This window comes from Heptranchias perlo, chromosome 16, assembly GCF_035084215.1.
Source record: "Heptranchias perlo isolate sHepPer1 chromosome 16, sHepPer1.hap1, whole genome shotgun sequence".
Taxonomy (NCBI): Eukaryota; Metazoa; Chordata; class Chondrichthyes; order Hexanchiformes; family Hexanchidae; genus Heptranchias; species Heptranchias perlo.
In genome coordinates this window covers 1539559-1553476 of record NC_090340.1, presented here as the reverse complement: position 1 = coordinate 1553476, position 13918 = coordinate 1539559, and the positions used below count along the sequence as shown (strand labels likewise).

At 45.7% G+C, this 13918-nt stretch overlaps 1 protein-coding gene across 3 annotated transcripts in view; it reads right to left on the bottom strand.

The window, feature by feature from the left end:
* Positions 1-13918, bottom strand: part of dnaaf1 (dynein axonemal assembly factor 1) — a 178378-nt gene that overhangs the window by 85695 nt on the left and 78765 nt on the right. For 2 of the 3 annotated variants that reach the window (XM_067997601.1, XM_067997602.1), the window contains exon 9: positions 9017-9188. The exons of the other annotated variant lie outside the window; for it this stretch is intronic. In XM_067997601.1, coding sequence (XP_067853702.1) covers positions 9017-9188 — 172 coding nt within the window. The remainder of the gene's footprint in view (positions 1-9016; positions 9189-13918) is intronic. 3 annotated transcript variants of the gene reach the window in all.

The window sequence follows — 13918 nt, the reverse complement described above, 5'->3', positions numbered from 1 at the left end:
TATAGAAGTTACAACATGGAAACAGGCCCTTCGGCCCAACATGTCCATGTCGCCCAGTTTATACCACTAAGCTAGTCCCAATTGCCTGCACTTGGCCCATATCCCTCTATACCCATCTTACCCATGTAACTGTCCAAATGCTTTTTAAAAGACAAAATTGTACCCGCCTCTACTACTGCCTCTGGCAGCTCGTTCCAGACACTCACCACCCTTTGAGTGAAAAAATTGCCCCTCTGGATCCTTTTGTATCTCTCCCCTCTCACCTTAAATCTGTGCCCCCTCGTTATAGACTCCCCTACCTTTGGGAAAAGATTTTGACTATCGACCTTATCTATGCCCCTCATTATTTTATAGACTTCTATAAGATCACCCCTTAACCTCCTACTCTCCAGGGAATAAAGTCCCAGTCTGTCTAACCTCTCCCTGTAAGTCAAACCATCAAGTCCCGGTAGCATCCTAGTAAATCTTTTCTGCACTCTTTCTAGTTTAATAATATCCTTTCTATAATAGGGTGACCAGAACTGTACACAGTACTCCAAGTGTGGCCTCACCAATGCCCTGTACAACTTCAACAAGACATCCCAACTCCTGCATTCAATGTTCTGACCAATGAAACCAAGCATGCTGAATGCCTTCTTCACCACCCTATCCACCTGTGACTCCACTTTCAAGGAGCTATGAATCTGTACTCCTAGATCTCTTTGTTCTATAACTCTCCCCAACGCCCTACCATTAACGGAGTAGGTCCTGGCCCGATTCGATCTACCAAAATGCATCACCTCACATTTATCTAAATTAAACTCCATCTGCCATTCATCGGCCCACTGGCCCAATTTATCAAGATCCCGTTGCAATCCTAGATAACCTTCTTCACTGTCCACAATGCCACCAATCTTGGTGTCATCTGCAAACTTACTAACCATGCCTCCTAAATTCTCATCCAAATCATTAATATAAATAACAAATAACAGCGGACCCAGCACCGATCCCTGAGGCACACCGCTGGACACAGGCATCCAGTTTGAAAAACAACCCTCGACAACCACCCTCTGTCTTCTGTCGTCAAGCCAATTTTGTATCCAATTGGCTACCTCACCTTGGATCCCATGAGATTTAACCTTATGTAACAACCTACCATGCGGTACCTTGTCAAATGCTTTGCTGAAGTCCATGTAGACCACGTCTACTGCACAGCCCTCATCTATCTTCTTGGTTACCCCTTCAAAAAACTCAATCCAATTCGTGAGACATGATTTTCCTCTCACAAAACCATGCTGACTGTTCCTAATTAGTCCCTGCCTCTCCAAATGCCTGTAGATCCTGTCCCTCAGAATACCCTCTAACAACTTACCCACTACAGATGTCAGGCTCACTGGTCTGTAGTTCCCAGGCTTTTCCCTGCCGCCCTTCTTAAACAAAGGCACAACATTTGCTACCCTCCAATCAACACTTTTAAGCACTTTCTCAACCTACCCTGCCACCTTCAACGATTTGTGCATACATACCCCCAGATCTCTCTGTTCCTGTACCCATTTTAGAGTTGTGCCCTCTAGTTTATATAGTGTTATGAGAAAACTTGAATAATTCAATGTCTAGCAGGCTCCTGGAGCAGAGGGATTGGGCTGGATTCTGCTCTGAGCAGGATGGCTGCCTGCCCATGTAAAACTGCTGCTAACCCACTGGACTTTCCTCTCACAGTCCTAACAATCCATGCAGGATAGGTTTGGAGCGGTAATATGTGACTCACTGGGTTACTGACAGTGGGAGGGAAGGAAATTCAGTTCTGGTGCAGCCTCTAAAAGGCCAGTTAATAGGAGAAGGGAACAAAGATATTTCAGCAGCACAGTGTGCAAAATATCTGAAGGAGCTACAATCCCAGGGGAGGGAGGTGAGCAGCAGGAAGTGCTCGCTGATTCACAGATGCATCAGTGGAGTGTTGCTGGTTGAGGTCAGGGCCAGAAGGAATAGACTGTTGGACATTGAGGACAGGAAACCCTGTAGTAGGGTTGTCCAGCCTGAGGAGGGAGATGGCAGAAGCTTTCAATGCATCTTCCACTACCCGAATAACTGCCAGAGTGCAGGGAGAGGTTTAATGAGCTCACAACAGAGTCAAAGCACTCTTCCCAATCCACCTCCTCTACCACTCATACAGCCTTTAATCACCACCTTTGTCTATCCGCACTTGGGTGTAGGGGAAACTCTCTTACCCAAGAGGCAAGCATTGCTAACACTCAATAATACGCTGGCAAGTCATGCTGCCTGGCACAAGGGGTTTTGCTCATCATTTTTTTTTATTCGTTCACGGGATGTGGGCGTCGCTGGCGAGGCCAGCATTTATTGCCCATCCCTAATTGCCCTTGAGAAGGTGGTGGTGAGCCGCCTTCTTGAACCGCAGCAGTCCGTGTGGTGACGGTTCTCCCACAGTGCTGTTAGGAAGGGAGTTCCAGGATTTTGACCCAGCGACAATGAAGGGACGGCGATATATTTCCAAGTCGGGATGGTGTGTGACTTGGAGGGGAACGTGCAGGTGGTGTTGTTCCCATGTGCCTGCTGCTCTTGTCCTTCTAGGTGGTAGAGGTCGCGGGTTTGGGAGGTGCTGTCGAAGAAGCCTTGGCGAGTTGCTGCAGTGCATCCTGTGGATGGTACACACTGCAGCCACAGTGCGCCGGTGGTGAAGGGAGTGAAAGTTTAGGGTGGTGGATGGGGTGCCAATCAAGCGAGCTGCTTTATCTTGGATGGTGTCGAGCTTCTTGAGTGTTGTTGGAGCTGCACTCATCCAAGCAAGTGGAGAGTATTCCATCACACTCCTGACTTGTGCCTTGTAGATGGTGGAAAGGCTTTGGGGAGTCAGGAGGTGAGTCACTCGCCACAGAATATCCAGCCTCTGACCTGCTCTCATAGCCACAGTATTTATATGGCTGGTCCAGTTAAGTTTCTGGTCAATGGTGACCCCCAGGATGTTGATGGTGGGGGATTCGGCGATGGTAATGCTGTTGAATGTCAAGGGGAGGTGGTTAGACTCTCTCTTGTTGGAGATGGTCATTGCCTGGCCTTATCTGGCGCGAATGTTACTTGCCACTGATGAGCCCAAGCCTGGATGTTGTCCAGGTCTTGCTGCATGCGGGCTTGGACTGCTTCATTATTTGAGGGGTTGCGAATGGAACTGAACACTGTGCAATCATCAGCGAACATCCCCATTTCTGACCTTATGATGGAGGGAAGGTCATTGATGAAGCAGCTGAAGATGGTTGGGCCTAAGACACTGCCCTGAGGAACTCCTGCAGCAATGTCCTGGGGCTGAGATGATTGGCCTACAACAACCACTACGATCTTCCTTTGTGCTAGGTATGACTCCAGCCACTGGAGAGTTTTCCCCCTGATTCCCATTGACTTCAATTTTACTAGGGCTCCTTGGTGCCACACTCGGTCAAATGCTGCCTTGATGTCAAGGGCAGTCACTCTCGCCTCACCTCTGGAATTCAGCTCTTTTGTCCATGTTTGGACCAAGGCTGTAATGAGGTCTGGAGCCGAGTGGTCCTGGCGGAACCCAAACTGAGCATCGGTGAGCAGGTTATTGGTGAGGAAGTGCCGCTTGATAGCACTGTTGACGACACCTTCCATCACTTTGCTGATGATGGAGAGTAGACTGATGGGGCGGTAATTGGCCGGATTGGATTTGTCCTGCTTTTTGTGGACAGGACATACCTGGGCAATATTCCACATTGTCGGGTAGATGCCAGTGCTGTAGCTGTACTGGAACAGCTTGGCTACAGGTACAGCTAGTTCTGGAGCACAAGTCTTCAGTACTACAGCTGGGATGTTGTCGGGGCCCATAGCCTTTGCTGTATCCAGTGCACTCAGCCATTTCTTGATATCACGTGGAGTGAATCGAATTGGCCGAAGACTGGCTTCCGTGATGGTGGGGATATCGGGAGGAGGCCGAGATGGATCATCCACTCGGCACTTCTGGCTGAAGATGGTTGCAAACGCTTCAGCCTTCTTTTGCACTCACATGCTGGACTCCGCCATCATTGAGGATGGGGATGTTTGCAGAGCCTCCTCCTCCCGTTAGTTGTTTAATTGTCCACCACCATTCATGACCGGATGTGGCAGGACTGCAGAGCTTTGACCTGATCCGTTGGTTGTGGAATCGCTTAGCTCTGTCTATAGCATGTTGCTTCCACTGTTTAGCATGCATGTAATCCTGAGTTGTAGTTTCACCAGGTTGGCACCTCATTTTTAGGTACGCCTGGTGCTGCTCCTGGCATGCTCTTCTACACTCCTCATTGAACCATCTTTAAGGACACTTCACTTAACAGGATAATTCACCTCTATCTCTCAGCATCATGGGATGTGTGTGCTCATATGGGGCAAGTGTCCATGTCACTCATATGCCTTCAACATTCTCTTATCACCCTCAAAAGGAAATGTTTGCCCACATTCGGCGCCAGAGAAATGCAACTGGAGAGGATGAGCTCCATCACTGATAGCCCTGAGTCCACAGGAGCAGGAGATGCTGGAAATCATAGGCTGTGGAAGGTGGCAAGATTAAAGGTGAGTTGGTATCAAGTTGGTAAAAGCTGGAAAATGCCCATCATTGGAAGTGTCATCTTTCTGCGCTTTCTCCAAGATTTGCAATGCCATACCCCGAGTCACTGTTTCTACAAGGGACAATGCCAGTTTGGGGGCAGCTCAACAAGTTGTTGTGTTTCACATCATAGGGAAAGTCTTGAAGGAAACAACTGGCCACTCTGATGGTCACGCAGGTACATCCAGGTTCTCAATCACTGCCCGTCATCACCAACTCCGTGAGAGCATCTCAGCTATTCCAGCAACAGCCCAGTCACATCCACTCGGAAGGAGGCAGTTAGCACCTGGAAGTGGAAGAGAGGGAGAGTGCCGTTCATCCACAGAGAAACGAGCACACTCGGCTGAGGAGCCTCTGGACCCAGATCACGAGAGTCCAATCGTCTCCACACCTCTCCTCACACTTCTGCACACCTCTCCTCACTCCACCCTACCTCACATGCTGCACACATCCATCACTCCCCTAACACCACAGCTCTCCTCACCCCTCACTCCACCCTACCTCACACTGCTGCACACATCCATCACTCCCCTAACACCACAGCTCTCCTCACCCCTCACTCCACATCCATCACTCCCCTAACACCACACCTCTCCTCACCCCTCACTCCACATCCATCACTCCCCTAACACCACACCTCTCCTCACCCCTCACTCCACATCCATCACTCCCCTAACACCACACCTCTCCTCATCCCTCACTCCACATCCATCACTCCCCTAACTGTTGGTCCCTTGCTGTTTGTGGTCTACATTAATGACTTGGATATGAATGTAAAAGGTATGATCAGTAAGTTCGCTGATGATACAAAAATTGGTAGGGTGGTAAATAGCGAGGAGGATAGCCTCAGTCTGCAGGACGATATAGATGGGTTGGTCAGATGGGCGGAACAGTGGCAAATGGAATTTAACCCAGAAAAGTGCGAGGTGATGCACTTTGGAGGGACTAACAAGGCAAGGGAATACACAATGAATGGGAGGACCCTAGGCAAGACAGAGGGTCAGAGGGATCTTGGTGTGCAAGTTCACAGATCCCTGAAGGCGGCGGAACAGGTAGATAAGGTGGTAAAGAAGGCATGTGGGATACTTGCCTTTATTAGCCGAGGCATAGAATATAAGAGCAAGGAGGTTATGATGGAGCTGTATAAAACACTGGTTAGGCCACAGCTGGAGTACTGTGTGCAGTTCTGGTCGCCACACTACAGGAAGGATGTGATCGCTTTGGAGAGGGTGCAGAGGAGATTCACCAGGATGTTACCAGGGCTGGAGCGCTTCAGCTATGAAGAGAGACTGGGAAGATTGGGTTTGTTTTCCTTGGAGCAGAGGAGGCTGAGGGGGGACATGATTGAGGTGTACAAAATTATGAGGGGCACAGATAGGATGGATACTAAGGAGCTTTTTCCCTTCGTTGAGGGTACTATAACAAGGGGACATAGATTCAAGGTAAAAGGCGGGAGGTTTAGAGGGGATTTGAGAAAGAACTTTTTCACCCAGAGGGTGGTTGGAGTCTGGAACTCACTGCCTGAAAGGGTTGTGGAGGCAGTAACCCTCACAACATTCAAGAAGCATTTGGATGAGCACTTGAAATGCCATAGCATACAAGGCTACGGACCAAATGCTGGAATATGGGATTAGAGTAGACAGGGCTGATGGCCGGCGCGGACACGATGGGCCGAAGGGCCTCTATCCGTGCTGTATAACTCTATGACTCTAACACCACAGCTCTCCTCACCCCTCACTCCACATCCATCACTCCCCTAACACCACACCTCTCCTCAGCCCTAACTCCCTCTGCTCCACCATCAACAGCTGCTTGTTCAGCCAATGTCCTCTGGAGCTCTGTACCCAGATCCCTCTGCCTTGCACTTCTCTCAAGAACCTCCTCAACATCCTCCTATTTGACAGTACATTTATTTTTTTTCCCTGATGCCTGTCCCTCCGCACCCCCAATCCCCATGCTCAGTATGCACCACACACTTTTCCTCCTCTTTGTAACATAGAAACATAGAAAATAGGAGGAGGAGTAGGGCATTCGGCCCTTCGAGCCTGCTCTGCCATTCAATATGATCATGGCTGATCCTCTACCTCAATACCATATTCCCACTCTCTCCTCCTACCCTATTGTATCTAGAAATCTATCTAGCTCCTTCTTAAATATATTCAGTGACTTGGCCTCCACAGCCTTCTGCGGAAGAGAATTCCACAGGTTCGCCACTCTCTGAGTGAAGAATTTTTCCTCATCTCAGTCCTAAATGTCCTACCCTGTATCCTGAGACTGTGACCCCTCGTTCTGGACCCAGCAGCCAGGGGAAACATCCTCCCCACATCCAGTCTGTCAAGCCCTGTCAGAATTCTATATGTTTCAATGAGATCCCCTCTCATTCTTCCAAACTCCAGTGAATACAGGCCGAGTCGACCCAATCCCTCCTCATACGGTAGTCCTGCCATCCCAGGAATCAGTCTGGTGAACCTTCACTGCACGCCCACGATGGCAAATATATCTTTTCTTAGGTAAGGAGACCAAAACTGCACACAATATTCCAGGTGTGGTCTCACCAAGGCCCGATATAACTGCAGTAAGACATCCTTGCTCCTGTACTCAAATCCTCTTGCAATGAAGGCCAACATACCACTTGCCTTCCAAACTGCTTGCTGCACCTGCATGTTTGCTTTCAGTGACTGGTGTGCAAGGACACCCACGTCCCTTTGTACATCAACATTCCCCAATCTATCACCATTTAAATAATACACTGCCTTTCTGTTTTAATGTCGTGCCCTGAGATGTCTTCCTACGTGTTTGTCTAATTGAAGACTACACTACGAATAATTCACGGGCTGTGACGCTCTTTGGGAAGCTCTGAAGGCGTCATCAGGTGGTATTTAAAAGCAAGTTCTGCTCTTTCTATTAAAATGCAATTTGTTCTACAGTATGAAAAATACTTGGATATCTTAAAAAGGGTGTTTAAAAGCAGATGGGAGCCTCGGCTTTATAATCAGAGGCACAGAACACAAAAGCAAGGAAGTCATGCTAAAAATTTCTAAATCACTGGTTCGACCTCAGCTGGAGTATTGTGGCCAATTCTGGGCACCACACTTTAGGAAGGATGTCAAGATCTTGGAGAGGGTGCAGAGGACATTTATCAGAATGGTACAAGAGATGAGGAACTTCAGTGATGTGGAGAAACTGGTGAAGCTGGGGTTGTTCTCTCTAGAGCAGAGGCAGTTAAGACGAGAGTGAATAGAGGGGTTCAAAATTATGAGGGGTTTTGATAGAGTCGATAGAACCATAGAAAAGATACAGCACAGAAAAGGGCCATTCCGTTCATCGTGTCCTCGCCGGCTCGAAGAACAGCCAGGTGCCCATTCTAATCGCATCTTCCAGCACCCGGTCCGTAGCCCTGCAGCTTACAGCACTTCAGGTGCAGGTCCAGGTACTTTTTAAAAAAGAGTTGAGGGTCCCTGCCTCTACCACCAATTCGGGCAGCAAATTCCATACACCCACCATCCTCTGGGTAAAAAAGTTTTTCCTCATGTCCCCTCGAATCCTTCCGCCAATCAGCTTAAATCTATGTCCTCTCGTTCTTGAACTCTCCGCTAGGAGAAACAGGTACTTCCTGTCTACTCTAACTGGGCCCCTCATAATTTTGTACACCGCAATCAAGTCTCCCCTCAGCCGCCTCTGCTCCAAGGAAAACTGGGGAGAAACTGTTTCCATTGACAGGATTGCCAGTAACCAAAGGTCACAGATTTAAGGTAATCGACAAAAGGACCAGTGGGGAGATTAGGAGAAATGTTTTTACGCAGCGAGTAGTTACGATCTGGAATGCACTGCCTGAAGGGGTGGTGGAAGCAGATTCAATAGTAACTTTCAAAAGGGAATTGGATAAATATTTGAAAAGGAAAAATTTGCAGGGCTATGGGGAGAGAGCAAGGATATGGGGCTAATTGGGTAAATCTTTCACAGAGCTGGCACAGGCACGATGGGCTGAATGGCCTCCTTTCGTGCTGTATGATTCGATGATATCGTACAAGACGCTGTCAAAGATCACCTAAAATGTCGATGTCAAAAGGAGCAGCCGACAAGGTTTTAGAAGTTATAGGTCACACATAACAACCTAACATTAATTTACACCTCCGTAGCTCCTTTAACATGGGACGCACTGCACATAACAGGGAGCAGCACCAAACAGCAATGGAGGAGTTATGAGGGATGACCAAAGGCTGTGTGGAAAAGATCAGTTCTGAGGAGGCTTGAGAAGCAGTGAGAGAAACAGCAAGGAGTTTGTGCTTTTTTAATTGATCTTTATTCTGAAAAAATGTAAATGATGAGTTGGAGAAAGTAAGTGACTATCCTGTCCCCTCCCCCAGTATGGGACACGACTAGATCCATGGGAACAATGATTAGGGCTAAACAGGACAAGCTCCTCACCTGGGCCCCAAGTCCTTCTTGGCTTTTTCCTGATGTTTTGTGGAATTGAGGTCACTTATCTCCATGTCCTTCACTCCTTCTTGATCAGACAGTTGGTCACCTTTCTGCAGTTTGCATTCTCCTTCACTTCTCACAGGTTCTGATCCTTCACCGCACGAGAGTTGCTCATTGGCTGAAAATACATTAGAACAAGGCTTATAGAAAGCTGGGCTTTGTGTGATCGTTCTCCCCCACTCAGAACATGTGCTGGTGCCTGAATGGAGAGGGATGGGCAGTGTGAGCAATATCAGAGTATTACTGAGAGGGGTGTGGGTATATCAGCAAGTGTTACTGAGAGGGGTGTGGGGTATATCAGCGTTACTGAGAGGGGTTTTGGATATATCAGCACAGCGTGTTATATCAGCAAGTGTTACTGAGTGGTGTGAGATATATCAGTAAGCTTTTTGAAGAAGGTGTGGGGCGTATCAGCAAACGTAACCTAGAGCAATGTGGTGCTTAGCAGTAATCGTTACTTTGAAGGTTGTGTGGTCTATCAGCAAGCTTTACCAAGAGGTATGTGGGGTATTTGCAGCAAATGTTACTGAGAGGGGGCGGGGGTATATCAGCAAGCTTTACTGAGAGGGGGGTGGGGTACATGAGCAAGCTTTATTGTGAGGGTGTGGGTTATATCAGCAAGTGCTACTGAGAGGGTCGTGGGGTATATCAACAAGCTTTACTGAGGTGGGTTTGGGGTATATCGGCATGTTACTGAGAGGGGTGTATCAGCAACTGTTAGGGACATAAGAACATAAGAAGTAGGAGATGGAGTAGGTCATATGGCCCCTCGAGCCTGCTCCGCCATTCAATCAGATCATGGCTGATCTTCGACTTCAACTCCACTTTCCTGCTCAATCCCAATATCCCTTGATTCCCTTAGAGTCCAAAAATCTATTGATCTCAATCTTGAATATATTCAATGACTAAGCATCCACAGCCCTCTGGGGTCGAGAATTCCAAAGAGTCACAACCCTCAGTGAAGACATTTTTCGTCATCTCGGTCCTAAATGGCCTGAGACTTATCTTATCTTGAGACTATGCCCCCTAATTCTAGACTCTCCAGCCAGGGGAAACAGCCTCTCAGCATCTACCCTGTCAAGCCCTCTAAGAATTTTAGACTTTCCAATGAGATCACCTTTCATTCTTTTAAACTCCAGAGACTATAGGCCCATTTTGCATAACCTCTCTTCATTGGACAACCCTCTAATCCCGGGAATCAATCTAGTGAACCCTCATTGTACCGCCTCTAAGGCAAGTATATTCTTCCTTAGGTAAGGAGACCAAAACTGTACACAGTACTCCAGGTGTGGTCTCACCAGAGCCCTATATAATTGCAGCAAAACCTTCTTACTCTTATACTCCAACCCCCTTGCAATAAAGGCTAACATACCATTTGCCTTCCTAATTGCTTGCTGTACCTGCATGTTAACTTTTAGTGATTCGTGTACAAGGACATGCAAATTCCTCTGAATAGCAACATTTCTTAGTCTCTCAACTTTTAGAAAATATTCTGCTTTTCTATTCTTCCCACAAAAGTGGAAAATTTCACATGTCCCCATGTTATACTCCATCTGCCAGCTTCTCGCCCAGTCATTTAACCTGTCTATATCCCTTTGCAGCATCTTTGCGTTCTCCTCACAACTGTTAAAGAGCGGTGGGTATATAAGCAAGCTTTACTGAGAGGGGTGTGGGGTATATCAGCAAGCTTTACTGAGAGGGGTGTGGGGTATATCAGCAAGCTTTACTGAGAGAGGTATGGAGTATATCAGCAAGCTTTACTGAGAGGGGTGTGGGGTACACACGCAAGCTTTACTGAGAGGGGTGTGGGGCATATAAGCAAGCTTTACTGAGAGGGGTATGGAGTATATCAGCAAGCTTTAATGAGAGGGGTGTGGGGATTTTCAGCAAGTGTTACTGAGAGGGGTGTGGGGATTTTCAGCAAGTGTTACTGAGAGGGGTGTGGGGTATATCAGGAAGTGTTACTGAGAGGGGTGTGGGGTGGAACAGCAAGTGTTACTGAGAGGGATGTGGGGTATGTCAGCAAGCTGTACTGAGAGGGGTCTGGGCTGTATCAACAAACATTACTGAGAGAGGAGAGGGGCAATGTTCTCTGTAATTTTTTTGGCCATGTGCGGAATTAGTTTGGTTTTGTGCACCGATATAAAGGCTGTAAAGACCTTTAAAAAAATCACAACTTTGAATAGAACATCTTTTCAGAAAACATTATTCAGGGTATATAACAAACAAAACAAATATGAAAAATAATGGATAATTGTAACAATTTAATGTTACATTGGCTGATAAATTTATATAATTTATGAAATGGGTTTCTTAAGTTGCACTAGGATTGAGCAGACCAGTCTTGTTATATTTTATTAAAAATTATCTGATGGGAACAATTCCAATCAGCTTTTTGTTGAATCAGCTTAATGACTCTGATTCATACAGAAATAAATCGTGTACAATCAGAATTTTTAAATTGAATCAGAAATACAAAACAGCTGTCAAATCAGTCAGTGTGAATTTAGGGATACAGAACAATTTAATTAAAGTTCCCCTTCCTGTTGACCCCTCAGCAGAGTTTTTAAAAATTACTGCATTCCAATTGTACACCTTGCAGGTCTCATTAGTTTTGGCTGCCTCTATGTAAGGCAGGGAGCAGTTTGGTCATGCAACGGACAAAGATAAAAAGAGACAATCCTTGGGGCAACTGAGGGTTTTTCGATAGCAGTTGTATAAAACAATTTAAATTAACTTAATTGTTTTGATATAATGTACCAATGTGATTGGAAAGTATATTTTAGCACAATTGTAGAAGGATCCTTAATAACAGTATGACATATAATCTGTGTCAGAGTTACTTAATTTGTAAATATGAAATATGGAAATTGATAAACGATTATTACAATATGTCACGCAATTTGGGTTCATTTGTAGTTTACTTCAGAAGCTAACATCGAATAGCATGGTGACAAAAATGCACTAATTGTAGATTCCCTCCAATGTTACTTGATACCAATGCCTTAAATATGTTTGTCTTTAGACGATAGTAACAATTCTCCACAATTCAAACTAGAGATGAAAAGCTTTCATTTAATTGAACACATCTCCTCACTGAATCTTCACTAAATCCTCGGGCGCTGAGGTTTTCTGATTGGAAACTCAAATCAGTTATATCATGAAGGGATAGAAATGTGTATATATGTGTGTGTGTGTGTGTATGTGTGTGTGTGTGTGTGTGTGTGTGTGTGTGTGTGTGTGTGTGTGTGTGTGTGTGTGTTTTAAACTTTTACACTATTTGTCCAATATATACACTTTCACTTTTACACTTTTTGTCCAATTAGTATATATTTTTATATTATATAAACTTTTACACTGTTTCTTCTACATATACATATAAATATATACATATATATATGTACACACACACATTTACACTACTTATCCAATGAATATATCTCCATCTATCAGACAGTACACAATTTGTGGAGACCGGTCTCTGAGCAGCTGTGCCACTGACCCACACCAGTCGCCGACATCCGCAGTACAACGCTCACATCGAAACGAACTTTAACTCCCGCACTTGCTGCAAAGTGATTGGTAGCTGACATCACTTCAGCAGTGTCTCCACCAGAGAGCACTGGTTAGGTACGCCGACGGAATGATGATGTGCGCGGCTCATAACAAACTGCCGCGCAGCTGCGCACGCATGCAGCTTAGAGCGGACAATGGAGTGGGGGACACCAGCAAATATGACTGAGAGGGTTGTGAGGTGTATCAGCAAATGTTACTGAGAGGGGTGTGAGGGATATCAGCCAGTTTTTCTGAGAAGGGCGTGGGGTATATCAGCAAATAATACTGAGAGCGATATGGTGCGTATCTGTAATAGTTACTTTGAGAAGAGTGTGGGTTGTATCCGCAAGCATCACTGAGAGGTGTGTGAGGTGTATCAGCAAGTGTAACTAAGATGGGCACGGGGTATATTATAGAGTGCATTGTGAGGAGAGTGGGGTATATTATACAATGTATTGTGAGGGGTGTGGGGTATATTGTAGAATGTATTGTGAGGGGTGTGGGGTATATTATACAATGTATTGTGAGGGGGATGGGGTATATTATAGAATGTATTGTGAGGGGTGTGGGATATATTATACAATGTATTGTGAGGGGAGTGGGATATATTATAGAATGTGTTGTGAGGGGTGTGGGATATATTATAGAATGTATTGTGAGGGGTGTGGAGTATATTACAGAATGCATTGTGAGAGGTGTGGGATATATTGTGGAATGTATTGTGAGGGACGTGGGATATTTTGTGGAATGCATTGTGAGGGGTGTGGGATATATTACAGAATGTATCGTGAGGAGCATGGGAGAAATTATAGAGTGCATTGTGAGGGGTGTGCGATATTATATAGAATGTATTATGAGGGGTGTGGGATATGTTATAGAATGTATTATGAGGGGTGTGGGATATATTATAGAATGTATTGTGAGAGGTGTGGGATATTATATAGAATGTATTATGAGCGGTGTGGGATATAATATAGAATGTATTATGAGGGGTGTGGGATATATTATAGAATGTATTGTGAGGGGTGTGGGATATATTATAGAATGTATTGTGAGGGATGTGGGATATATTGTGGAATGTATTGTGAGGGGTGTGGGATATATTATAGAATGTATTGTGAGAGGTGTGGGATATATTATAGAATGTATTGTGAGGGATGTGGGATATTTTGTAGAATGTATTGTGAGGGGTGTGGGATATATTACAGAATGTATCGTGAGGAGTATGGGAGAAATTATAGAGTGTATTGTGAATGGTGTGCGATATATTATAGAATGTATTGTGAGAGGTGT